Consider the following 27,253-nt stretch of genomic DNA (forward strand, 5'->3'; position numbering starts at 1 on the left):
GCTTCACAGGACAGAAAAACTATAGCTCTGTCTGAAGTCACAAGTCGTCCCAGCCCAGGTGGCAAGTAGGAAAAAAAAAGGAACCGTGGTGACAGTATGTTGGGTGCTTGTAGAAAGTTCAACATCATTGTCATCATAGGCCTTGTGGTAAAAGTCTCAGTAACATTGAACTAGTGTACCTGATGACACCTCATTAAAGTCAGTAACATTTTAATTGTATTCATTTGTTCCCTTGAAAGCATTTACCAAAAACAAGGGAATGAATTAATAAAATAAAAATGTTAGTATGATATACCTAAAACGAGGGAACGAATTAATAAAATGTGGCGACAATATGTTTTTTTTTTTACCCGCATGTCATGTGTGGGGTTCCGTGCATAATGACAACCTGCTTTTGTAAAAATGAACTGGAATACAGTGTAAGAGAAGAAATTAATATCTTTAGTTGTCTTATACGAAAACTGTCCACTTTGAGTGTTTTTTATTTTTTAATTTTTTTTTCTGTAACTAATTCTAGACTAAAACTAACAATAACCAAAGGAATAAAATATGACTAGGAATATTCTGTTTATTTGTGCAACGACCAAGACTCATATGGAATCCAAATTTACAAAATAACACTTCAGTACAAGGGAAAATGGGAATCTTTCCATTGTCGTAACGTAATATCATATAACATAATATAAACCTGATCTCATCGTGTAATGGGACAAACTAATGAAATATATATTTCTGCAATTACATTAGAAACTTTCTTCATTAAATTATATAGTGTTTTGTGCTTTTAATGTTTATTTTTCCTCCAATATCATATGCGCAGACGTAAATCTTATTACAATCTACTGACTGGCAGTCCACTAACTTTAAAATATTTGAGAATGGTTTTGTTGGTTTTATTCTTGTTTTAAGTGTTTGGGGGTTTTTTTTATGTGAAGCAAAAAGGTTTGACAAATGGCATGAAGAATCTTTAACAGTGTCCAATTATCTTCAGTTTTAATAGGATTCTTACTGTGCTTTGCGCATTATTAACGGCATATTTTCATGGCATCCAACATCAAACTGTCAAAGGAAAATATGAGTTATTGGTGCAAATATGAGGTTTGTAGCATGACTCACATTGCGTTCACAGTGTCTGGAGTGGTTACTGGAACAAGAAAGCTTGTGGGCAGTGGCCTGCTCTCAGCATCATGATGCATCAGGAAACTGAACACATGCAACATCAATGACACTCATACTTCTCATAATTAATAATGTGCCCAAGCTGTACCACCTTTATATGGCAGTGTGGATGTATTTATATGTTACTTGTTTTGGGTCTTTTCAAACTGAACGAGTTCATTTAAAATAACTGAAAAATAGCAGCAAACACCAAGCTCATGTAGGGTTGTTTTTTCTTATAGATCAGTTCATTTAGTTCACGATCATTACATTTCGTATTGTTTAAAAAGATATATCATTGGACACAAAAACACCCCCAAAACAAATTATCGTTAAGGTCCTGAATGCATGGATTTCCCATTAATTTCACAGTAGTCTGAAAGCAGGTAACATAGCAATAAGAAATAAAAATAACACTTTATTGTGCTCTTGGTTGTCTCTTGATGTATTTCAGCAACAGCTGCTTCAGTTCACATTGTCCAAACATTTCTAACATTTATGATATAGGAGTGCTACAGTATGCAATATAAAAACACATAGATTACTTGCTAGATTGCCTATAAATTGGTCAGTTCTTGAAATCTATTGAAATGCTCTTTTAAAAAAAGACAAGAAATAAAGACCTTTCAAAAACATCAACACTTAAAGAGAAAGAAAAAAGCAGTTACACATATATTTCAGAAGTTTAAGGCGATTGAAATAAGAAATTGGATGCCCCAGTCACTGTTCTGGTGATGTATTCCAGTGGCAACAGGTCAGGGTGGGAGTAAATCAGTGTCTCTCTTCTTACACGTCTCATGTTCCTGATCAGTGCCATAGCTGCAGCTCCTTTCCATTAATTGATTTTTAAACATTTACAAAAGCATTTGTGTTTGTCAAACAGTAGAAAACAACTAAGACACAGGTTTGTGAATGTCCTTTTTTTCTAGTTGGTTTGGTACTGTTGAAAGAAAACTGATAAGAAAAGAAGTATGAATAACAAAACATGCAGCTGAAAAGGGCTGCATTTTCTATCATGTACTGTATGTAATACATTCATCCTCAGGGCTGAAGAATGGAGGAGACATATGCACAATTTGAGTTTATGAGCTGTCACTCAAGCACTTGAGCTGACCATCAGATACTGTAAATCCTTACCACAGCAAGCAGTGTACAATTGAAACAAAAGTTAAGTGTATGTAATAAAAGTAACTTACCAATAAGCAAATCTCTAATGCACAAAAATTGATTTCACTGAGATGGGTTTTCATTTATGTCATCATTTGGTTATATATATATATATATATATATATATATATATATATATATATATATATATATATATATATATATATATATATTCCTCAGTCCTGTACATTTACCCACATCCCAATTATACAGATGTTTCAGATATAACTACCGATCTGTTCTGAAGTACCAAGCTATCCAAATTACTGAGCCTTTAATAACATGGTAATATTGTGCATTTTGTTTAGTGACATAAATGAAAAATGACAATGCAGACTAGATTAAATGGTGTTTTGAATGGACATATTCCATTCCAGTGACAAGTGCAATGTTCATCCATCTGAACTCCAAACATTCATTACAGACAAATGTCACAGGAACTGATTCTAAAATCCATAATCTAAACCTGAATCAAACGTGTCCTATATATTTTTTTCTTATAACCACCAATCTTTGCAAGTATAAAAACACTATATTGTACATTAGTCCCTTTGTATTTATAACTCAATATATAGGGAGAACTGTTCATTAATCAATGTACAGTGAGAAGAAATATGTTTCCAGAAGACTTCTGTCAGTGTATGATGCTTTTTTTTCTCACTGTACACAGTAGAAAATCCATTGTCACAGGACTTGGCCATGCGAACCAAATACTTATAATCCACTTGAACATATATATATATATATATTTAAATTTGCACTGTGTTCTCTTCTTGTGTATATCCTTTTGGTAAATTTACAAAACTAAGAGTGCATTCCCAATTTCCCCCATTCCCCATTAGTCAAAGTTGGCTATGTCCTCCATTAAAATGCAATTCAAAACTCATTCTGTTTTCATGGTCCAACAAAAAAGATTTGAAGAAACACTTGAGAAGATTAAGATTTATGTTGGGCTGACACACCTTTCCAGTAATCTAGAATGTCATGCAGGTCCTCATCCTTTGCAAACTGCACTTTTTTACGCAGGGCATGGCCTGCCGCCATGTATTCCTCATCTTTGTGACGTTTGCGATGGAGCTTGAAGCGCTCCCAGATGCTGTGAGATGGTTTGCAGTAATACTCAGGGCTGGAGGAGTAGCTGAGGTTATGGTACTGCGGAGATAGCTGGGAATATGCCAAGTCTCTGGGCCGAGGCCGTGTCAGAGGCTCCAGGATAGATGCTTTGCGATTTTCTGGTCCCTCAAGCTCCTCAATTTGGGCGTCAGGGTAGGAGTGTCTATGTTCACTATATTGACGTATCTTCTCTGCCTCTGCTCTCAGTATAGCGGCAGCTGGAGTAATGGTCATGATGGTCTCACCTGTAGATGAAGTCTTCTCTATGTATTTAGACTCTGACTTGTATGCCCCCTCAGAGCGGTAGGGCCTCGGACTACGCATGGGACCACCGGTTGCTGTGCTGGGTCGCTTTGGGGAAGTGCTTGAGGAGTGATGTCTCTGTAAAGAGTGGTGGTAGCTATCCTTGTAAACAGGGGACAGAAAGCTAGACTTGCTCTGAGGTTGCTCTGAAATCAGAACTAACTGGGGCTCTGCTGTTGAAACAGCTCCAGATTTGACTCCTTGGAAAGAAGTTGACTCTGACTTCAAAGCATCAATGCAATTGTTAATAATCTGGTTGACTTTGTCCACCTCTTTTGCGATTGTGGAGATCTCAGCAACAGAACCCTGACTATTGCTTGGCATAGGCATCTCGCACTCTCTTCGGTCTTGATGCTCCCCTGTTCTCACATCCATGTAGTTGCCCTTAGCCATTTTTGGAGTGTCACTTATGTCTTGAATTTTGTACTGATCCATCTCACTCCCAGAAGGCAAATATGGCATGCGAGACATACTCTCCCCAGCCATTATTTGCTTTTGAGACACCCTGGATATAGTCCCTCCCTCCAGTTCACCACCATATTTGAGCTCTATTATGTTCTTCTTCATACTACCTGCCTTTTTGTGCTTTTCATCTTGGTACCTCTTTTTTCGTAAGCAGTAGTAGACCATTCCTAAAACAATTACCATACTGAAAAGGCATCCTAGGATGGTCATTATATAATGAGTGGCTGTTGCATTATTAGCCTCTCTCACTCTTCCAGTTCTGGGGCCTGTGGATAATTTGAGACAGGTATGGTTGTAACGCAAAGAATTGCGTATGGAAGCCACACAGTAGGTATATTCAGTGTGAGGTTTCAGGTTCTTTAACTCTATGTCTTCCTTCTGCCGTTTCAGATTCTGAATGTCTGTGAAGAAGCTGTTATTATACAAAACAAGGATGTACATTTTCTTATAAGGATGGGGTATCTGAACATTAATAACTGCATTGGTGTGGGAGACTTGTTTCAGCTTCATGATTGGTTTCACATCAAGGTCTGGGTAAGTGGGACTAATGCTTATTTCCTCTGGCTCACTACCAGAGGGACAGTCCTCCAGCTCACAAGGGGTAACATCTGGAGAGAAAGTTGTGGTCTCAGGAGGCACAGGGATATACGGAGTCACATAGTCCTCCGTGCACACAGTGGACAGCATATGCAATGCATTACGCTGAGTAGGATTGTTTGGATTCTGGCTTAAGAGACTGTAACCAGAAACGCCTGCAGGAGAATCACATACCATCCGTTCATTCGTTCTGTTGGGGAAGACTGACAGCCACTTAACAAACCCCAGAAGCTCACAAGAGCAGTTGAATGGGTTTGTATAAAGCTCACAGGTGGTCAGTTTGGTGAGGCTGGTGAAAGTGTTCCCATCTAGCACCTGAATGCGATTCATAGAGAGGTCTATGTTTTCTATGTTTGGGCACTCCCAAAAGGCATTGGGTGTCACAGTCTCAATCAGGTTGGCCTGGAGGTAGAGGTACTGCAGCTTTCCCAACCCCCTGAGAATCCCTTCTGTTAGGTTACGCAATTTATTGAAACCTAGCTGGAGTACCTGTAAGTTGAATTGAGCTGAAAAAGCCCCATCCTCTATATAGCTAATGTCATTCTTTGTTAGGTTCAGGTATGTTAGGTTGGCAAAGCGGCTGAGGGCAGAGTAATGGATACTTTTAATCTTATTTTCATTCAAGCGAAGGTCCACAATGGTGCTATTGATATGCTGAGGGATGGCCTCATAAGGTGGCTGGTTTTGGCTGCAGATGGCCAACCACACAAAGCCCTTTTCCCCTTCAATGAGCCAGCAGTCTCCGCTCACTCCACCTATGTGAGTCAGATAGATTATGGCCATAGACCAGATGAAGGCACTCATCACAACACCACCACTACAAGCCATGGATGCCTTTCTGGAAATCATGAACAATACAGTAACAATTAGGTAGTGATGTCACTTTAAGTTTCTACTAGGCTGGACAGAGCCTCACAGTATTCTGGCAGGATAGTCAGCTGTATCTGTTTATGCAGACAAGGTACAATTGGTGTCCAGAGTCTGGGCAAGAATATGAGTCTTCGCATAAGGTTCAGTTTCTAACCTTTATTTTTCTCTTGTGGCCACAGTATTTTCACTTATACAAGGTTCCCTTAGAGAGAAGTGTTGGGGTTGTGGTCTATCACCACCTCTGGTTTGCTTGTGCTTATTTTCTCCTGGGAAAAAATTGATGGCTCTCATCCACTTGTATTTTCCTTTTCCCCATTGCTTTAGTCTCATTTATAGACCCAAAGGTATATCCTGTGAAAATGAAAAAGATACAGAATATGCTGGTTAGCATTCACATATACTTTGGTGGGAAAAACAATTATATTTGGCCAGACTTATAAAGGCAGATTAGACATCCATAAATTGTACTACTGCCAGTGACAGTAGTACAATTTATGGATGTACTATTGTCAGTGACAAACTTGTAGTTGCATGTTTCTAAAATATACCTTATTCAGGTAACGTGAGCACATTTTTATTTATTCTCTATACACTCTTTACAGTGTTACATGAAATACACAAATGGCCTAGTCTTCCAATTATTTGGTGCACAATTTAAGAGGTGCAGTCCCAGTGGCATATTGCTATTATAACACACCATTGGCCAATTACCACTTGACAGGTTGAGGAAAATAAAGCGTCTCTGTTTTTCACCCCATTAACTAAGAGACTGCCAGACTGTGACAAACCAATGCTTAGGTGCTGCATCAGATCAATTACACCATTCCTTGTTAAATGGCTCCCTGGAAACAGCCAATGGATTCTAAAACTAGTTGATCAATTTCTTGTTCACACAGGAAATACAGATATGAACAGCATATTTGTAACAGGTTGTTGGATCTTAGAAGAAAGGATAAGATGAGCATCAAACTAAAACAATGTAGAAAAACTGCAAGAAAAGTTTAGATAGTCACGGAAATGGGTGATATGACATAAACATCATATCATGATGCTAGAAGACATTTCTATCACACATAATGTATCACAATATATAGGTTTGCTAACAAACTGGCAGCAAAACACTAGTTATGCATGTAACTATTTCTATAAATGCTGGATAAATGCCAGGGGTGGTGAGAATCAATCACCGTGTGTGTGCACATGAATGCCAAACCTCCCACAAAGTCAGGAAGTGAAGTGTGATTCAGTATTTGCAATAAATACTGCTGTCATACAGCCGTCTTTCCTTTGGATCTTCTTGCCAAGTTCTCACCAGGCATTTGCTGGTTCTGAACCCATATGCTTATACATAACCAGTCTTCTATTTCACGAGCCTGTGCATCAAAGTCATCATGGATGTTCATAACACATCCTTATAAGCATGTTATTGTGTCATCAGACAAGCACACCATACTTTCTTGAGAGTGAGAATTACTCAATAATTACTACTACCTCCTATTGAGGGTGAACATCACTCAAACTCATCACAGAACACATGGTTTCTGAATCGGTCTGTAAAATCTGGTGAAGGTAGAGCATGAACTCCATGTTTCTCTTCCCAAATCATGACCTTATAAGATTCTACTGTATCTGGGCTAAGAATGAATGGGTGATGGAACATTGTAATATTGAGGTCATGAAATGTCTAAAAGTGACACTACACTTAGGGCCACCAAGTTACACTGCCATAGTGCAGGTCGAATATCATTGAAAGGAAGAAGGCACATCTTGACTGTGTTTAAGTAACACTTCCTTTCCACAATGGCCAAATCTGTCTTTAGACAGCAGAGCATCCAACACACAATCAAACATGGCATTGGTGTGTCATGTGTCTGTCATAGAGTGTCAAGATACAATATATGGCCAAAATTATGTGGACAACTAATCATCATACCCATTTGTTCCCACTTCAATGGGCATTAACATGGAGTTGGTCCCCCCTTTGCTGTTATATAAAAGCCTTAACGCTTTCTGCTAGATGTTGGAGAATACCTGTGGGGATTTGCCCATTTAGGCTCAAGAGAATTAGTGAGGTCGTTGATGTAAAGTATGATGTAAAGGCCTGACCCACAGTCTGCATTCCAATTCATTCCAAAGGTATTCACTAAGGTTGAGGTCAGGACTTGGGCCACTTGGGTTCTTCCACATCAACCTTGGCAAACCAAGTAAGGTTTCGACCCTTTAATTCCAGTGAAGGGAAATCTTAATGCTACATACAAGAGCATTCTAGACAATTGTGTGCTTGTAACTTTGTGGCAACAGTTTGGGAAAGGCCCACACGTGTGATGATCAGGTGCCCACATACTTTTGGCCATATAGTGTAGCTACAGCTCTAACGACAATTTTAGGCTTTATGGTGTGTCTTGCAACAGTGCAAGAACATTTTATGTACTTTTGCTCCACTGACTTTTTTAGTAGTTTGAACAAAACACTTTGCAGCTTTAATTTAAATTGGTGAGAAACTTGAAATACTTAAATTTGGATTTTTGAAGAATTAATTTTCCCAGCATTGATGTGTGTGATTTTTGATAAGGCTAAGTGCCCACTCTAATTGGAATTCAAATGACCCACCACGAGTGTCTCATATAACCTAGCTGCTATATCTAGTCTAGAAATCAGAGCGATAGAGAGAGACAGAGAGAAAGAGCACTCCTTGCTATCGTTGTGAGGTTGATTTACATTTCACACAAGTCATCTTGAAGTGAATTATACAGCATGGCATGCTTTTATAAGTTCACCGATACCTGCAGTTCTTAAATCTCTATAAGGCAGACAAGACCGGTTCAAGCCTGGGTTCCCGTTTCCCATGCACTGACAGATTTATATGTTTGACAAGCACTGCATTTACTCTACATGGATTAGGTTCTCTCTTGCTGGACTGAGAGCTGAAAAATGGAGGGATTAAAGTGCTTACACTAAGATTTCAACAAAAAACAATATGTTTGATTCAAAGAATCACATTGAGGCACACTCAGCCGGAACATATACATTCTACTGCAAGATCTTTTCGCTCTGGCTGGAATGAATGGAAAGGTATGTGGAAAAGCAACAGGAGATGAGCTAATACTAGAGGTGTTCAGGTGTCTATGAAAATTGTTGCATCTCCTCAGTGTTAGATACTGAAAACCTGATTTGTTTTTGAAACACACTACCAGACAGGGAGGAATTGCACATGTGTACAACCCAAGGCAGAGCTTCCTAGACAGTACCTATCTTTATCTTTGTCCGTATTTCCAAACCTTGCAATCCCCTTTTAGAGTCAGATTGGAATCCCCATCTCATTCATTTCCTCCTAAATTTCAATAACCTGCAAAATACCAGAGCAGTAACACAGACACAGAGCAGTCACATAAGCAGAAGCAAGAATGTGGGCTAAATATAGAACGTATTAGATTTTCTCTCTGCGATTCCATTATCATGAAATTTATGAATTTTCTGTTTATATTACAGATCTGTTTCTACATTTGCTTTCCTGAATATGAGATGCTATGCCATTATGCCTGGTGTGGAAAAGTGTGTGATTGGTTAAGGGAAAGGAAAAATGTTGCTCTTTTTTATATAGTCTTTCGTCATTCTTTTATGTCTACAGACCTCCAGGTTTGTTCACAAGCCAGTAACAGCTACAAATGTGCTATCGTTATCCTTTCAGACTTGCTGTATAGTTTTCAAAGAAATCCAGCCTAGTACCTGGTCCTGGCTACTGTTTCCTCTGATTGGTAGGAGAGAAACAATGAGATTGGCAAAATGAAATTTCCACTTTTCCCCCTCAGCCCAAAAGTGAATCCACTTTACCTCAATCATTACAAGCAAGGTGGCAAGTTGTCAAGTAAATATAATTCAATTTCTTTCTGTGGTTGTTGACATATGACAAAATAATTTTTCCCTCAGCACATAGTTCTACCATCAGATTCAGGTATAAAAAGTGTATGATAAAAATGATTCCGATGGAAATTTACTCCCCATTTTCATCATGAAACTTTTTCTATTTACTTTTTAAAGCCTGTATCTATTCTGCTATTCTGTGAAACTATTTACAGACCATTTTTAATTAGCTTTTGATGCAAGTGTATCATAGCTGATAGTGTATGCACAATGATAAACTGATAGCTATGAACTTAACTTTCTTTTTGGAAGTCATTTTAGACACAAAATCTGTCATGTTTGATTGACTACATTGGGGATAAATGGGAAATAGTGTCGATTTTTGTCTGGACTAATTTATCCAGAGCCATTATTTTCTGTTGGTTACCCCTATCCAAAATCCATCCATGTTAAAATTGATATTCTGATGTCACAGATGGATGTGTCTCGGGAGGTGGACAGAGGGAGGTCTCTAGAGGAGAAGTAGGGGACAGGTCCGTGTAGGACCTTGATCTGCACTATACAGTAGCAAAACTGATGATCCGGATGAAATATATGGTCAAGGGAATTATAGCTCCAACTGAAGTAATATACTGCAGAAATCAGGGGTCATCTCAGTTCTGACCTTGGCTTGTTTTGTTTTGTGTTTTCATTTTAGGACTTTTAAGAGTAACTGGATGGAGGTACAGAATTGATGGAACATATAAGAAGTAGTGAGGCAAAAGGCATACCTACGCACTATTCTATGCCATTTTGTAATATAAATAGTGTGAGTAGTGTGTCAAAATTCCAACAAGAAGAAGAAGTACCCAGATGATGCACTTATTCAACCGCCGCTGGCTCAAATTTGCTCAGAATCAAAAAAGGTCATGTTGGGCATAAAAAGTAACGTTGACATAAACAGTAAAATGAAGAAATTCATTTTCATTGACTCTGGGTATTCTGTTAAAGCTAGAAGTGTAGCGTTATGTGTGTTTGACGTCATTTGCCATCGACTGGGAAACGGCTTAAACGTCCGGTTAGTAAAAAACTTTAGTATTCCATTTGAGACAATACTACCCATCTAAAATTTATACACTAGACAGTAGAGTACACACTGCATAGTGTATAGTACATCATTTGGAACACAACTAAAAAGTCTGTAGTCATTATCCTTCAGCGAAGACTAAGATCCCTTGTGTCTATCAACTACTGCAAATGGGAGTCTCATTTTTCAAAGATAAATATATCACATGGTGTTTATTGTTTTTATTGTTTTTTATTTTTTATACAGCATGTGAAAATACTTCTTTAAAAAAATAGCATAAGGAAGAAAATTAAGGTATATGCACTGGTACGGTTATATGTAAAAAATAAACTGTAAAGGTGTACAGGGCTTTAAAGGTATGAAATCAAATATATAATTAGTATGGCTGTTGACATGTTGTAGTATTTTGCTGAACTTTTTAATCTATTTTTTATTCATGATTATTGTTCTATTTTTACAAGTTAAATATATATAGAACTGTATACACATTTGCAAATGTAAGTTAGTGAGTTAATGAGTCGCTGTATAAGTTTAGACTTCTTGTCATGTAATGATTGTTAGGATGGATGCAATTGCAGTTAAGAGCTTTATTAGAAGATCAACTGAGCGTAAGACTTCGCAAAGACCTTGTGCATGAGCAGTCTCTTAAGTAGGGTCGTGTGATTGTCAGTGTGATTGGGAACAGGTGTGTGTGTGTTTGATTAGTCCTCAGGAGAAGGTGATGTGTCTGTATGTTCCATTGGGAGTTGTAGTCGTCGGCCATGTTTGTAGTTCGTGGTGCATTCTGGGAAATTGAGCTGCTAGTTTGCCGTGACATGACACTTCTTTATATTTTAATGCACATATTGTCCATGTTCATGACCATGTTCAAGAACAAGGTAGATGCAACATGAGAAAAACACTCATTCTTAGTGAATTTCAAATGATTGTGTTTGTGTGTGTGTGTGTGTGTGTGTGTGTGTGTGTGTGTGTGTGTGTGTGTGTGGCATTGCCATGCTAAATTGTAGCTGGCCATGCTTTTTTGACATTCTGAACATTTAAAATGGTATAAATAATTTGTTCAGCTAACTTTAAATTGGCTTTACACTTCATACAGGCACATTTTCACAGCTCATGAAAAAGACAGAATTAGTCATCGTTTTATGAACAGTAAGTGTGTACAAACAGCACAATCTTCCAGAGCTTTGAGAGTTACAGTTACAGAGCAACATTTTAAAAAGGAAGTGAACAAGGAAGACAGAACCAGATCTGCCGTTCCAACTTATTCTTGCATTTTACATAAATGAGGAAACCTCAGATATATCTATACCAAACTACTAAATTTGCACCAGAAGCAGTTTGTCATACCTGACACCACATTTTCCTTGTGTATCCTACAATTTTTCAACCCATAAATATTCAGATCTTTTAGAGTGGACCATTAGTGTCAGGCACTGGGCAAGCTAACAAAAAAATGAACTTCATTTTCACAGTGCCTGAGGAGGAGCACAGTCAGCCATATGCTTGGCAGAGAGTGTATGGTGTATGGCTCAGGCCCATGAGTTTGTGTGGCTCTGAGATCTGAAATCCCAGTGCTCTGGGAAAGGCCCATGGCTTTCATGTCTGTCTCTCTGGAGCACTGATCTCCAGCAAGTAGCACAAAGCTGCAACAACTAAGCACTTACTACATTGTTTTGAGCCATTCACTTTGAAACCTTTTAAACATTAATTTTAGGCATATTAGATGGTCAATATTGTGTAGCGGTATTGGAATGTGTTGTATTTTATAATGATAGTGCTGTTGGGACAGAATAAATGCATTATAAGCATCAACAGCTCTAAATTGCACCATAGTAGGCCAACCAAGAGGCTTAAATGTCAGAGCCTCTGTTACTGAAGCCATCTGATGTCCATGCAATAGCCTTAGTGAGGATGACATTTACTCAACTCAACTCAACTCAACTCCAGAGACTTCAGTCCTCTGGGGCTAATTACCAACAAACTGCCTGACTGAACAGTAAGACATTATTATCATTTCCTTTATAGCAATATGTGTAAAATCTAAACAGCTACCTGGTTTAAAAATAAAAAAAAGTTTCACCTTGAGATACTGCCAGGGGAACTTAAAATAAAAAGCACTGAAGTGGAAAAGGAGAGATGACTTGTGGTACCTTGCTCTAATCCATACTTGGCTCAAATGTCCATGAAATTAATATGGGAGAAAGTGCACCAAATCATCAAGGTGTCAAAAAAACACCAACTCTATTCTGTGTCCTGTTGGTCTGTGGTCTTAATGCCAGAGCCAATCCGTAACCAAACCGAAACCTCTAAACCTTAAAGAGCAGAAGTCACCATTTATAATCAATTGTAGCTTTGTCTTCAGAACTATATAATGTTGCGTTCTACTCTGTTAAATTAACAACAGCCTGAAGCTGAAGGCCAAGTGGTGTTTTTTGCTCCATATAATACAAGCCAAAGGAAAAAAAAAACATTACTACTGTATATCACTTAAAAACAATTAACACGTAGAATAAAATGCCAGTCTATGAGTAATAAAGTATTGCAGTAAACTGTGTTTAAGGAAAGTGCTCAGTTGTCGTAAGTTCTGTAAAAAGCAACGTCAACAAGCTGTGATTCCACCATCACACTCTGAAACAACCTAAGAATATGAAAGTGTCCAAAAGCAAAAGAGGCTAAAAACTGAACCCAAAATAAACATCAGTTCCTTGAGAGAGTTGAGAAAATCATTGGTTTAACAGTGCTGAGGGTTCCAGGTGTAGGGGGGTGATGGGGAGAGATCAGACAATACAGAAATTTACAGTATTCTGCCTACTTATACTATGCACTATACAGGATATACTCTTTTTTGAAGAAAAGTACATACTTTTGAATGTGTAGCAAAAGAGTATGCAAGTACTGGGACATACTAACACGTCATGTAACGGAAGAGAACATTGTTGCCTAGTTACGCACAATGTCACCGTAAACAAATTCCTCGTCGCATCAGCTTTTCTTCATTCATTATTCCTTATATAATTTATTCTATATCATTTAATTTACCATTCCCTTGAGTTCTTTTTCCACCTTTCATTTACACCTTTCGAAATGCGTTACACTGTTTGCAGGTTGAATTCGGCAAAGCAAACCGTCACAAAACTCTGTTGTGGGCGATAATTAGCAGAAAAAGTATCCACGGATCCACATTTGGAAAATCTACCAAATAGTAGAGCATCCGGTTAACTTTGGGACTCTCATTTCAACGTACTACAATTTGAGACACACTGATTCTAGCCTCGGGCACTATTTAGGACGGATAGTATGCAAATTGGGACGCAGCACTAGAAAGGCAAATGACTCAAAAGGTCAAGGTGAATGCTGACTAATAAGTTGTATAGATATGGAGAATAGATAGGCTTGTCCGTGGTAACTGATTCAGGCGTTCTGGTGATCATGACCTCATAATTGTAAGATATGGAATTAGGTATAACCATGACAACCATGGTTGGGAGGTTGGTGTCATAAAGCCCCAGCACGGCCAAGCTGCTCAAGCAAGGCCCTTAACCCTCTCTGCTCCAGGGGCGCCATATCATTGCTGACTCTGCACTCTGACCCCAGATTCCTGGCATGCAGGCGTATGCGAAGAAAAGAATTTCACTATGCTGTAATGTATATGTGACCAATAAAGACTTGTTATCATTATTATCCTGACTGTAACTATAACATTGTTGCGTTCAAACAGTGTAGGCATTGTTTAATTTATTTACATTGAATCAGCGGTAAGTTTAATAAAAGTTTGCAACATTATCAGAAGTATATTCTTTAACTACTTGAAGTCACATTTATTATCCATTTATTCACCTTATCTCTCTGTAAAGATTTATTTACCTACTGCAGTGTAATTAATACTGTAGGAAAGATATTTAGTTATGAGAGTGAGGAATGCATGTCTGGGCTCCCAACCCACAAGACAATTGGTTCATGAATGAAACAGAAAGAAGCTGGGAAGTGCATCTACAGAGTCTGACAAGCTAAAAATAATGCGATGATGTGCATGACGTTGGTCGTAGGTTGTTAAGAGTCTAATTGATGGGTTTAAAATACCCTTCTGTAGTGCGTTCAGGAACTGCTATTAATATCTATGACTCTGTGAGCGCTTTGAGACTTGTCATAGGTTTAGTATATTTTTTACAAGCACTGGCATTATCTTTTTCTGCTCATTTTATGAGAACTGTTCATTCTCTCAACTGTTCATGTCTGAGGTATTGGGATTGATAATGGGTTCATTTCTAATAGCAGAAGGATGTGTACAGTACATTCCATATACACAAGGACATACTGTACAGTGTTATGGATGAGAGACTTGTTGAGAACATCTTGCATTTACACTTAATGCCAGCACAGACTCTAGCAAACATGAGCATGCACATGTCGCTAGAATGCTGTCTGCTGAAGAATCGTTGTCATAACAACAAGTTCTCCATACAACAGTATGACCTCCTCGCTCCACTCTAGGTAGGTGCGATGTCACATTCCACCGTGTTCTCTGCCTACGTTCTGTGCAAGTGTGAACGGTTCACAGTAGGAAAGGGAACAGTCACAGACGTATCTGCAAATAGAGCCATCAGATGAAAAGCGTGAGTGGGAATGTAGCTTAAATACTGCATTTTGGGCTGGCTGTGATACTACAGTACACGAGGTGAACCAGAAGAATGCCGAGGAAGGTGAACTGCTGTTTTAGAAGGATAGTCTTGCTGTGCTGTGGCTGGATCCCACAGGTCTTGCAAGGACAAAGCACTTTTGACAGCAGCCACTCAATTTAAGTGTTTACTGAAACAAGAGCAAGCGAAACATTTCCATGCTACTGTATCTAAGCCTCTGGGGCTCTGTGCTCTGTAATGAAAACCTGTCCTCAAAACAGATTCTCTTCCAAACTGATTGGATGAAATTAATAAACTAACTGCCCCCCACCAAACACAAAAATAGGATGAAGCAGGTTAAATAGGTGTCATCCTTTATCTCTCTAAATCTAAGTGCTTGTTTATGATTTTTTTTTTTTTTTGGACACGTCTCTCTCCCACCAATTACTAAAATACACTGTACCAAATTGCCTCCCTCAGTCGTCTCGTCTCATACTATAATCCCCCATCACTCGCCTTAGCTTAGACTGAAGCTGATCCATTCACTTCCATCTAGATGTCTTTTCCATCCATCAGAAACCATTTGGAATCATATGTGTGTGTGGCATGTGACTGCAAGAAATGATTGTCTCTGATTCAGTCCTTCAGAGATGGAGAATCCACAGGTGTTAGAACAATTGAGTTGTAATGAAGTGAGCACTCCTGGGACAAATGGGGCAAGTTGAATCAGAAGCTCCCTGGATTCACCTGGAGTGAAAGAATTAGAAAGCAGTGGGAAATGTGTTTCATTATTTTATTTTTTTTGGATGGTATTAGCACGTTGCACTAGGTTAATTATGAGATAGGCGCAGGCCGAAAGTCCGCTCTCTTCACAGAGAAGTGACTCACTCGCTTATGACATCAGAAGCACTATTTTTCCGCCCTGGCTGGGTTTTTACTTTGACTTTTCAGTCAAGAGCACGGAGAGCCACAGGGCATAGCACACTAATTATCTTTATCTAACTTTAGCACTCCGATAAGTGTAAAGTATTGTGCTTGCCTCAGTGTGCTTTAAACTCATTTGTTTATCAGACAAAGACTTTTATATCCTCACGGACTGCCAGCGCCTCTACGTATAAATGAAGGCTGGAGCATTCGCCTCTTTCCCTGTGGCACTTTTCAGTGTGACCTTGTGGAGGCCATATTAATTCAGTGATGTGGTCAACGATGGTGTCATGCATTAGCCCACAAGAGGATTGTTTCAGGAATGAAACATAGCGACACTACAGAGGGGATTGATCAGATCAGTTTACAATAGTGTGAGAACATACGGTTGAGGACATAAGTTTACATACACCTTGCAGAATCTGCGAAATGTTAATAATTAAAAATAATAATAAGAGCTATTTCACATAACAGATGTTTACATATAGTCCACGAGACACAATAATAACTGAATTTACACAAATGAACCAGTTCAAAAGTTTACACATGCTTGATTCTTAATACTGTGTGTCGTTACCTGGATGTTTTTATGTTCTGTGAGAGTTGTTCATGAGTCCCTTGTTTGTCCTGAGCAGTTAAACTGCCCTCTGTTTTTCAGAAAAGTCCTCCAGGTCCTGCACATTCTTCACTTTTCCAGCATCTTCTGCATATTTGACTCCTTTCCAACAGTAACTATATGATGCTGAGATCCATCTTTTCACACTGAGGACAACTGAGGGACTCATACATAACTATTACAAATTTGTGCAAGCATTTACTGATGCTCAAGAAGGTAATGGGGGGGGGGGGGGGGGGGGGGACTTTTGAACAGGATGATTGGTGTAAGTTGCTAGAGTGATGATGGGATTAAAATAAATCATTCTTCTGGAAATTCTTTTTTCAGGGGAAAAAGTCTGTTGTGACTTCACAAATGTCTATTACTTTTTATGTTTTCGGGTTGTCTGTCCATCTGTATATCCGTCTGAGAAACTCATTAGTGCAGTATCTCAAAAATTAGTGGTTACAACTTATATGTAATCATCAGATGAACTGATTAGATTTTGGACTTGATCCAAACAGGGTCAAGGTCACAGCAAGGGCACATGTTGTTGGTGGAGACATACCTGTTTAATTAATTAATTGATTAATTGCTGCCTTTGGGACCTTGTTTATGCTTACATACACTTTTTTTTTTATTCCTTGTGGGCTTGTTTATTTATTAATTTTCATCTAAAACCGTTTCCAAATATAAAGTTCAATTGAAGAATGTGTCATCATCTCTGTGCCTGTGAAACCAGAGTTATTTTTATTTTTGGTCAATTTGGCTCTTTAAATACTTGGAAACCAGAAGATGTCCTCATTGCTATCTCATTAAGCATTATTGTTCTCCCTTGCCACAGTGTTTCCAAATGGGTTCAAAGTGTCTTACTGCATCGGCAGAACAATTTAACGGAGCAAAAAGTTAAATGTCAGACAATTAATTATTCAGGAGATTAAGAGCACTTAGAGAGGATTATGCTCATTAAAAAGACCACAAAAAGCTTGGTGCATACACCCTGTCCTAAAACAAACATAAACCGTTCTCGACGTAACACCACGTTGCATCTCATTTTAATTACAAAGCAATAATATAATAAAAGAAAATACAGAATTAGATTAGCTAATGTGTTACCAAGACGTCTATAGGTGTATTAAAGGATCAGTCACAAAAACAAATCCATCCATCCATCCATCTTCTATACCGCTTATCCTTCCTTCAGAGTCACGGGGAAACCTGCAGCCTATCCCAGGGAGCATCGGGCACAAGGCGGGGTACACCCTGGACAGGGTACAAATCCATGTATTCAGCAAATATCAACCGCCCAATATACAATCATTATCATTATTTAAGATGCGACAATAGCTAATAAAATAATATCTAAAATTCTGCGAATATACTATTATACCATTTAGATACACAGTATTAGAGTGAACACATAATTAACAAAGTTAAAATATACTTTATTTATTTTCCGACACCACTTATCTTTGGAAGCCTGCAAACCACCTGGCATCATAATCATCCCTTCAAGTAATTACAATAAAGCTGAGCACCAATCAGTCTGTAGTGCACCTGGTTTGTCACCAAAATGGTGTCAGTCTGTAACTCCGTGTTAATTCAATTCAGCACTTGTAAGCATGAAAAAGGCACAAAAGAAACCTGCAGACTTTAATGCAATTTTCCAGTCCATCAACCCAGCAGTCTTTTCTTAGGAGCAGCTAGGGTGGGGCGGAGTGAGGTGGGGTGGGAGGAAGTGGGTGCCTCTTCCTCTGCTGACTCAGGACATCAGGCAGAACACACACATACACACACCAATCCCTACCCTGAATGCGCAAACCCACGTGATCCTTCTAAAGAGCAGGTGCCAGCTCTTTCACCAGCCTGCTAGTTGTGCATGCCTGTGTCTGGATTGTTTATGAATTATGCATAATATACACCTTAAACGTACAGAAAAGGGCATTGACTGAATCACCTGTGTAACGATTCCTACTGTAATTACACAAACATGACACAGCAAAAAATAATGCAAGGGCATTGTGCAGCCACTATGGAACCCTCTTACAAAGCTTCAGCATATGCGTGAGTGATCCTTTGATAGACTACGGACACAAAGCCTGCATGTAAGGCTCTTAGGCACAATAGGGATTAGTCTAAAATCAAAATCAGTTCAATTCCATAAACGATGTCTTCATGTGAATAATAACAAGGCTAGAATAAGTAATAAAAGAAATGCCTTAATGTTTTCAGCATTCGTCCCAAATATTATAGGGATACATATTATAAGTTCGAATATCATACGGATTGTTTAATTCCTTATTATATATTGATGTGTTTCATGGCTGAAGTTACTTGCACAAAGACACTTCTGCAGCTGATTAACAATGAACACAAATAAAGAACCATTCAGAACAGCTCATCTTATTGTTTTATTCTATATAATACGTGAACTTTGAAAACAAAATGCTCCAGATAGAAAAAGCTGACTTTCAGTAATGAGGTTCTGAATTTTGTCTCTGAAACATATTAGAAAGTTCCATTCTGTTTTCTAGACTGTTCTCATAAGCTTCTTGCTAAGCACTCAATTAAACTAATCATTTCAACCCTTCTTTTTGGAGAGATGTGCAAGATTATAATTATGTGGCCAGGACATTCGCTCTGAAATGAGTAATGTATGTGAGAATGTGTGAGAAATGCTCTTTAACAAAATGTTACTAGTTGGTCATTCATATTATAATAGACTCATAATAGATTTTCATAATAGGGCATTTAGTTCTTAGCACTGAAACATTTTCTGCAAGTGATAGAGAGCATTTAACCCCAATTTCACTGGTGTTAACACTTCATGGTTCATTTGTTAGGGTTGAACGCTGTATTAAGTGCTGTAATTTCTTTTAATCCCCCCTTAAATAATCCAGTGTAATGATTATTTGTGTGCTGGATTGTTTGGTGTGCATTCCCTCCATCAGCAGCCACTGGATAAAGGAAAATGATCAGAAAAAATAAGCTCATAATAACATAACAGCCTAAATTTGTTCATAACTTTTGTTCAGAATATTGCAGAATATTGTCCCCCCGAGGGACACCCCCCCCCCCCCCCCCAACACACACACAAACACACATTTTTTCAGTGTTTATATTCAAACCACAACCAAAATGATACTTTGAGCTCCAAGCTATTTTTCACAGCTGTGTTTCTTCCATTGAAATAATTCACTCTACACCACGGGTCATCAGTTTGAGTTGACCTGGAGCCAAATTCCCATAGAGAAAATACTGTTTGGGCTAGACCACCCCCCCCCCCCCCCCCCCCCCCCAAACTAAATATCTCAACACCTCACACACACATTCCCTCATTCATACTTATAACTCGTTAGACACTCTCAGCTCCTGTTTTCCATTAAACATGGTTCAAAATCATGGTTCTGGCACCATTCCGCAGAAAACAATATTTTGACTTTTTTTGGGGTGCTACTGTACTTAGGGTATAGCATATAGTAATTGCCATGCACACCCTGTGTAGTATACTACCTAAAATGCCATTTTATATTCAGCCACACAAAAAGAATGTCAGAAAAAAGAGCCAAGTGTAATGCAGAAAAAGTACATCTCTGTCTTTACATGTTTAATCGTGTAAGATTAAAAAGTAATACCCATTAAACTAGTCTTCCAAGTACAGCCACAATTGCTTGACACATTTACTTGATTGGAAACCGAAGGTCCAGATAGAGACACACCTTTCATTACCAATTTCTCTTCATTTACATCCTAAGACATATCACTGGCTTAGATGTAGCACATTTGCCTCACAGCTCTGGGGTTGGAGGTTCGATTCCCGCCTCTGTCCTGTGTGCCCGGAGTTTGCATGTTCTCCCCATGCTTTGTGGGTTTCCTCCAGGTACTCTGGCTTCCTCCCCCAGTCCATAGACATGCGGTGTAGGCTCACTGGCATTCCCAAATTGTCTGTCGTGTGAGAATGTGTGTGCAGTTGTGCCCTGTAAAGGGTTGGCGCCCTGTCCAGGGTATCCCCTGCCTTGAGTTGGTATAGGTATAGGCTTCAGGCTCCCCTGTGACCCTGTGTAGGATTAGCGGTATGGAGAATGGATGGATGGATGGATGGATGGATGGACATATTACCTATACATAGTTATACATATCAGGTCTTAATGGTAGAACAGTATCTAATAATGCATCTTTTATATGCTTAGTGGTAGCTCAGTGGTGAAGACAGTGGACTCCTGTTTGGAAGTTTGTACGTTCAAATCCCAGCACCATCAAGATGCCACTCTTGGGCCCTTGAGCAAGGCACTTAACCCTCAACTGCTCAGTTTTATAAAATGAGATAAAATGTATGTCACTCTGGATAACTCTGGATAAAGGTATCTGCCAAATGTAGATGCCAGCCTACCTCAGCTTTTCTATCCATCGTTTACCATATTTCCGTTTCCTGAGCAGCAAAAAGATGGGTCCAGGAGAAAGGCAGGATGTCTGAACTTGCAGACATCAACTTCTTCTGTGTTGTGTGTGTGATCTGTTTCACTTAAATTCATTTCCTCCATCCCTGGAAAATACAGTATGAATAGCAAATGGTAGCTGAGAGGGAAGGAGTGAAGCAGAGGCTTGGTGAGTGGATGTTGGAAGGAGAAACGGAATCAATCATGCAGAGAATGCCGTGGCAGCGAGGACATTGGGCCTGCAAGGAAATTTCCAACCCCCCACCTCCACAGCCCACATGTGATCTATCCATGGTGATGGAAACTGCAGAGAGCAGACAGAAGCAGTGAATTGGTTGAATGTGAATATCAACATTGCAAGCGTTCTTGCCAGATGGACGGTTTGGGAAATAAGATTGTTTTTCCTGCCTTTTTCGAGATGAAATCATTTGACATGGAATATTCCTGAGGGCACAGAGTGAGGGAAAGCAAGAAGTAAGTACTGAAGGTTATGAGCAGGGGTGGCTGGGGAAGAAGAGAACAGCACAGCGAGTGCCTTTTGTTTATCATAATTTATAGCTGAGAAGACAGACCAGATAGAGACAGGTAAATAAGAATAGCACCTGTCTGTCTGAATATCATAATACCATGTTTTTTGGCAATCAGTTGCTTAATAAAGGAAATAGTATGACACAGTGCATTTCATCATTTTCCGCCATGCTCGAAACAGCATTTGCATCTTTATTGCTGCTGTTCAATTGGTGGTCCTGCTATCACAAAACTACGGAAATCTGTGTTTAAGGATATCTGATGCACTCTTGAGATTGAACAAAATACTCCATGATCTAAAACAGGGAGTGACTTGTCTATTTACTGTGCAGAAAGCATTCCTGTGTTATTACTGTTGCCATTATATTTTCCTGTTCTGGAACACCTGCCAACATTGCTCTCGTTAGATTTTACTAGCGGGACCCATTTCATACCCCTACAGGCATCCTGAGGTTCCATCCTCCAACAGAGAAATGAGTCAGCCGAACAACCTCTCTATCCCCATCACCTCCTTCAAAGAGTGCAGCTGTTCTACTGCCTCCATTCGTCCCCAGGAGACCACAGCCCACACTCCTCCCAAGCCAAGCTCACAACATTACATCCACAGGCACTTTGCCTGCTCATGCAAACTAATGAACCACTGCTACACCAAGCCATCACTATTTACCATACCTCATGAGAGAGTTAAACTTAGTGATCTGTGGTCTTTAGAAATGCTGCTGGGTCTCTGTTATATTTGAATGGAACAAGAATACAAGTAGTGGTCAGAAGGGAAGGCAGATATCTGCCTTGATCAGTTACCTAAGGGGCTTGGTTTAATACCCACAGAAAAGGTCTAGCTGTACATATTTGATGGATAACGTTTTTAAATGTCAGAATTTTAACCTTTGGGTCGAATCGTGACTTTTATACGTGGAGTGTTTTTTCGATGAGCAGCAGAGTTTAAAATCCTCTGGGCAATGTTGATATTGACACTATGTGGAGGTTGTTCTGGGAAGCTGGTGTGATGTGGTGTTAAAGTGTGTCTCCATGTTTTGTTTTGTCTCGGTGATTCTTTTCAGGCCTTGCGAGGAAGAGAAGTCAGTAAATCACTCCTAAATGAAAAAAGGCAGAGCCTCTTCCAGGGATAGTGAGGAACTCTCATGTATCAGATGGCATCACCTGATCACACTTGGCACTGCTCCCCTTCTGAAGCAATACATTAGGCCAACCACAGGCTATCAGCTTTGCTTCCACTAACCCTTCCAAGCAGATATGGCATGCTTCCAAATCATGGCCTCAAGTAGACCCTATAAATGAATTTATCTCTCATTTGGCTCAATGAACATAGACTAAATTCAGGCTCCTCTATGTGCCAGAAAAGTATCACTGTATGCACACAGTTACCAATGCATAGCCAAACTAACAATGTTTTCCCTTATTGATAGAATTTGAATCCTAACGATATTGAGTCTCACATTTCTTCATGTAAAGTCTGCACAAAGAGAACTGCAGTCCTCCACCTCCTTTTTCACCATGTGATCCTCAGTCTCTGATCTGACTGATTGATTCTGTAATAATGTCAGTCATAACTGTGGTTAGGTTGCATGGGGTATTGATTGTACAGATTTTTATTTAAACTGTCTCAGGAGTATTTTCTTCCAGACAGAAGCCATAATGGTAATAGCCGTATGAGAAATAGCCATTTCTTCATGTAAAGTCTGCACAAAGAGAACTGCAGTCCTCCACCTCCTTTTTCAAAATGTGATCCCATTCACATGAACAACGAAAAGAAGAGAACTTATGCATGATTGTCAAACTTGCTGGAAGAGCAAAGCCACAGTGCCACTAGATGGCACTTTCCCCACTTCACACAACTTCACCTCTCCTTCATTTCAGCTCTGACATCACAGTGTGCATCATACGGCTATTACCATTATGGCTTCTGTCTGGAAGAAAATACTCCTGAGACAGTTTAAATAAAAATCTGTACAATCAATACCCATGCAACCTAACCACAGTTATGACTGACACTATTACAGGATCAATCGGTCAGATCAGAGACTGAGGCTGACTCACTTGCCTGTTACATGAATAGTCTGATGGAATAGGATGCATCATCATATAACTTCTAGTACATGGGTGAATGTTCCTGACTGCTCTTCGTGTTACTGACAGTGGCACAATCCATTGTACCCATTCAACTGACCAAAGCGTCCGCCTTGTACTTAATTTCTACACAGTACACATACAGTATATAGGTACAATCTTTCCAGAAAACTGGTATACAATTGAATTAGTCTCAATTATACCTAGGGATGCACTGATACCATTTTGTTTTTCAGACCAAATACATGTACTGTACATGAGGATATTTTTGGTATTTTTACTACCGATACCGATATCTGATACTGGCAAGAGAAAGAACATAGGTGCACTTTGATTTTAATCTGGTTTGGCAGCTCCAGCATTCAATGATCAATTATGAGTATATTAATTTTGTTTTGAGAGGTATTAACTGTTTACTGGTTAATAATGAATGGAATAAGGCTAGTTCGAGAGCTACCAAATCCCCCACTGAAAGCGCTCGGCCAATCTGATATACATCTCCCATTTACTAATTACTAATTACTGAAATTGCCAAACCATCCTGAAGAGGGTGCTAATACAATAGACTGGATTCACAGCCCCCAAAACCCAAAAGAGGGTCACTTTGCTCCCATTTGCTCCCAAGTGCTTTTCATTATTAAGACTTTTTAAATCAGTAAGACATAACTAAATCATTGTTTTGTGCTTAGCAATCTGCCAGCTGTAATTACAAAACCGTAAAATAATAATAATAATAATAATAATAATAATAATAATAATAATAATAATAATAATAACATGCCATGAGACAGTGGATCAGTGAATACCCATCGTGTTGGTTTAATATCTGTATCATAATGTACAAACCTTTTCCTCTGTAGCTACAGGTTGCACATTCATGACATCTTGGTAGATTATAATTTTACATAAAGCACAGAAAATGTGGTTTTGTGACATTTAAACATTTTATTCATTGATTTTTATTATTGATTTATATTATTTATTTCTCCTGGTTTAAACCGTGACCGTTAAAAGTGCACATATGTGTGTGTGTGTGTGTGTGTGTGTGTGTGTGTGTGTGTGTGTGTGTGTGTGTTCATGCACTCAGACTACTAAACTTGTTCTTTATAATGTTAGTGAGTTGATTTGATATGAAGTGCATTCGAGCGCTACATTAGTCGCATTAGATGGAGTAGGTTTGCGGTGGAGAAGAGCAGGGAAAGCGCTCCTGTTCAGGTGTAAGTAAAGTTTCATTTTCTTCATTACATCGGAATCCTTTATCATCAACCGATAACGGCGGATCGTCAACATCAAGAACATACAGGGTAGATGCTGTTAATTTCACTCACCTAGTCTTGCCTGTAAACATTTTTTTCTTGCTTAGCCTGCATCACTGTTTGCTGCTGTGCGTGCCTTTAATAATGAACTCCTCATGCTGAAATTTATGATGAATTTAAGACGTTTTAATTTCAGGTTCGCTGCATTATAGGGAGATGTTGCAGTTCATTCTCTTGATATTTTCACAGAGAACAGTTGGCAGCCTGCTTTGCTTTGATCATTAATCTTGAAATACGTCCAGATCGCTGTCATTTTGTCTCGCATGTTTCATTTGTGTGACAATTTAGTGTACACAGCGCATAGTATCGCCTAGTACTGGATGTCAGTATGTTGGTAATGAGTTACCGGTTTCGGTATCAGTGCATCCGTAATCATAACATTAATTCGCATTTGACCTCCACGACTACAAAGGAAAAAAGGCCTTCCTTTTTAGAAGTAAGCCTTTGTTTTGTTTCAGTCTTTGTAAGCGTAAACCAGTATGAATATTGGTTGGTTTAATAGTGTAGCCATTAACAAACATACTCAGGATATCCATGGGCTCATGGCTGTCTTTGAACCTTAGGGCCCATAAGAGATACATCACGTAGGTGCCTATTTGATTCTGGTTCACATTTTGATGCAGACACTGTTGCTACTCTTGCTTATCAGAAGTGAAATATAGAGGACAGTTACCATTATACAAATCCGATCAGTCTGAGGAGTACGTACTAGCTGCTGCTGTTATCCCATTTAGCCCTCTAGAGTAAAGTAATCGTTTAAAGCAGAGCCAGTAACGATTTTTACTTCATTGCACATTCACGGACTGGTCTTGCAGGAGCTAGTCTGAGAGAGCTTAGCATAGGAAAAGAGATTATGGCAAATGTTAGTTCTATATGAAAGGATTCTGTTTATGCTGGCCCATGACAGGGACCAAGCCAGGTCTGCTTTGTCGAATTTTATGGTGGCTGTCTATAAAATTAATATTCATCATATGATATGATTTTTCTTCATTATTGCCTTTCTCGCTGTTAATTCTTTGCATGCATAAATCTCTCACCAACCAGCTTAGAACAACTCAATCGTTCCCCATCGTTAATCATATAGTAGAAAGCAGGCACATGCCCTTTTTACTTTTTTCCTTTCTTTCTTTTTTTTTTTTTAAATAATGGTTGGTCCTCTCACAAGCTTACAAAAGAGGCCTTCATCCATCTTGTCAGGCAGGAGAAAGGGAGCAACAAAAAGTGGCTGTGGGTAAACGTTGTCACAGTGCATTCGAGACCATTAGCATGGTGATAGTTCACCAACATTATCATTAACTCTGGTCACAGAACATTGGAGTGTGTGCTCAGCCATGCCTCCAGCACTCATCATGACACATTGTACACACAATTTGAAAAATGGATGTTGCTTGGGAACTGAGAATACACAAATGCAGGGGGCTCTAAAGGCAACTCCCACCTTTGCCTATGTATGTTATTAACTCTTGAGTGTAGGTTGAATGCAAGCTGAATGACATATAGACATGTAAATCCACCTTGGTGGTTTCACAAATGTATCGTGCAGATTAACAAACTCTCGGAACGGCATTTGTTTTGTAAGTCGCATGCTTAAGCAAGTCAAATAACTAAATTCATTTAAATACGAGTCAAGATAGAGACCTTAAAACCAGTGCTTTAAAAACACTTCTGAACTACAGGTTTGTCCTATATAAAGCAAGCACCTGAGTGCTGTGTTAATTAAATGCAAGGCAGAGATTTTAAGGAGATTTAAGTATAGGATTCTAATAATGTACAGTCTATAAAGGAGAAGAATGTATCCTTTTAATAAACTCCACACAACGGCCAGTCACATTCACTGATGTTTTAGTATGGATGTTATAAAAAAGTGCTTCTTCTGGAATAAAATAATCATAAAAAGCAATGTTTTTAAAACTAAATCACTAGTCTAAGCTCATTGATGAAGCTGGATCTCTCATTCCCCTTCCAGTCAATTCTAGGAGCAAAGGACTGCACCAAATAAAGGGTACCAATGTTTGCTTTACTGCTGGAGATGAAGGTACTTCAAAGAGGCACTGATGTGCCTATGTGACCTCTGTAAATACACACCTCTTCACCCTAATAAGAGTGCTTCAGAGATGTCTGAATTTACAAGATCATGCGTGCGCATCGTC

General features: G+C 39.0%; 1 protein-coding gene across 1 annotated transcript in view; it reads right to left on the reverse strand.

The window, feature by feature from the left end:
• Positions 1–1,563: 1,563 nt before the first annotated feature.
• The window catches only part of elfn1a (extracellular leucine-rich repeat and fibronectin type III domain containing 1a), a 77,002-nt gene continuing 51,312 nt past the window's right edge, over positions 1,564–27,253 (reverse strand). Inside the window, exon 3 of the mRNA XM_017454009.3 lies at positions 1,564–6,024. Coding sequence (XP_017309498.1) covers positions 3,262–5,652 — 2,391 coding nt within the window. The 5' untranslated portion in view covers positions 5,653–6,024 and the 3' untranslated portion in view covers positions 1,564–3,261. The remainder of the gene's footprint in view (positions 6,025–27,253) is intronic.

Source organism: Ictalurus punctatus, chromosome 24, assembly GCF_001660625.3.
Source record: "Ictalurus punctatus breed USDA103 chromosome 24, Coco_2.0, whole genome shotgun sequence".
NCBI classification, from domain to species: domain Eukaryota; kingdom Metazoa; phylum Chordata; class Actinopteri; order Siluriformes; family Ictaluridae; genus Ictalurus; species Ictalurus punctatus.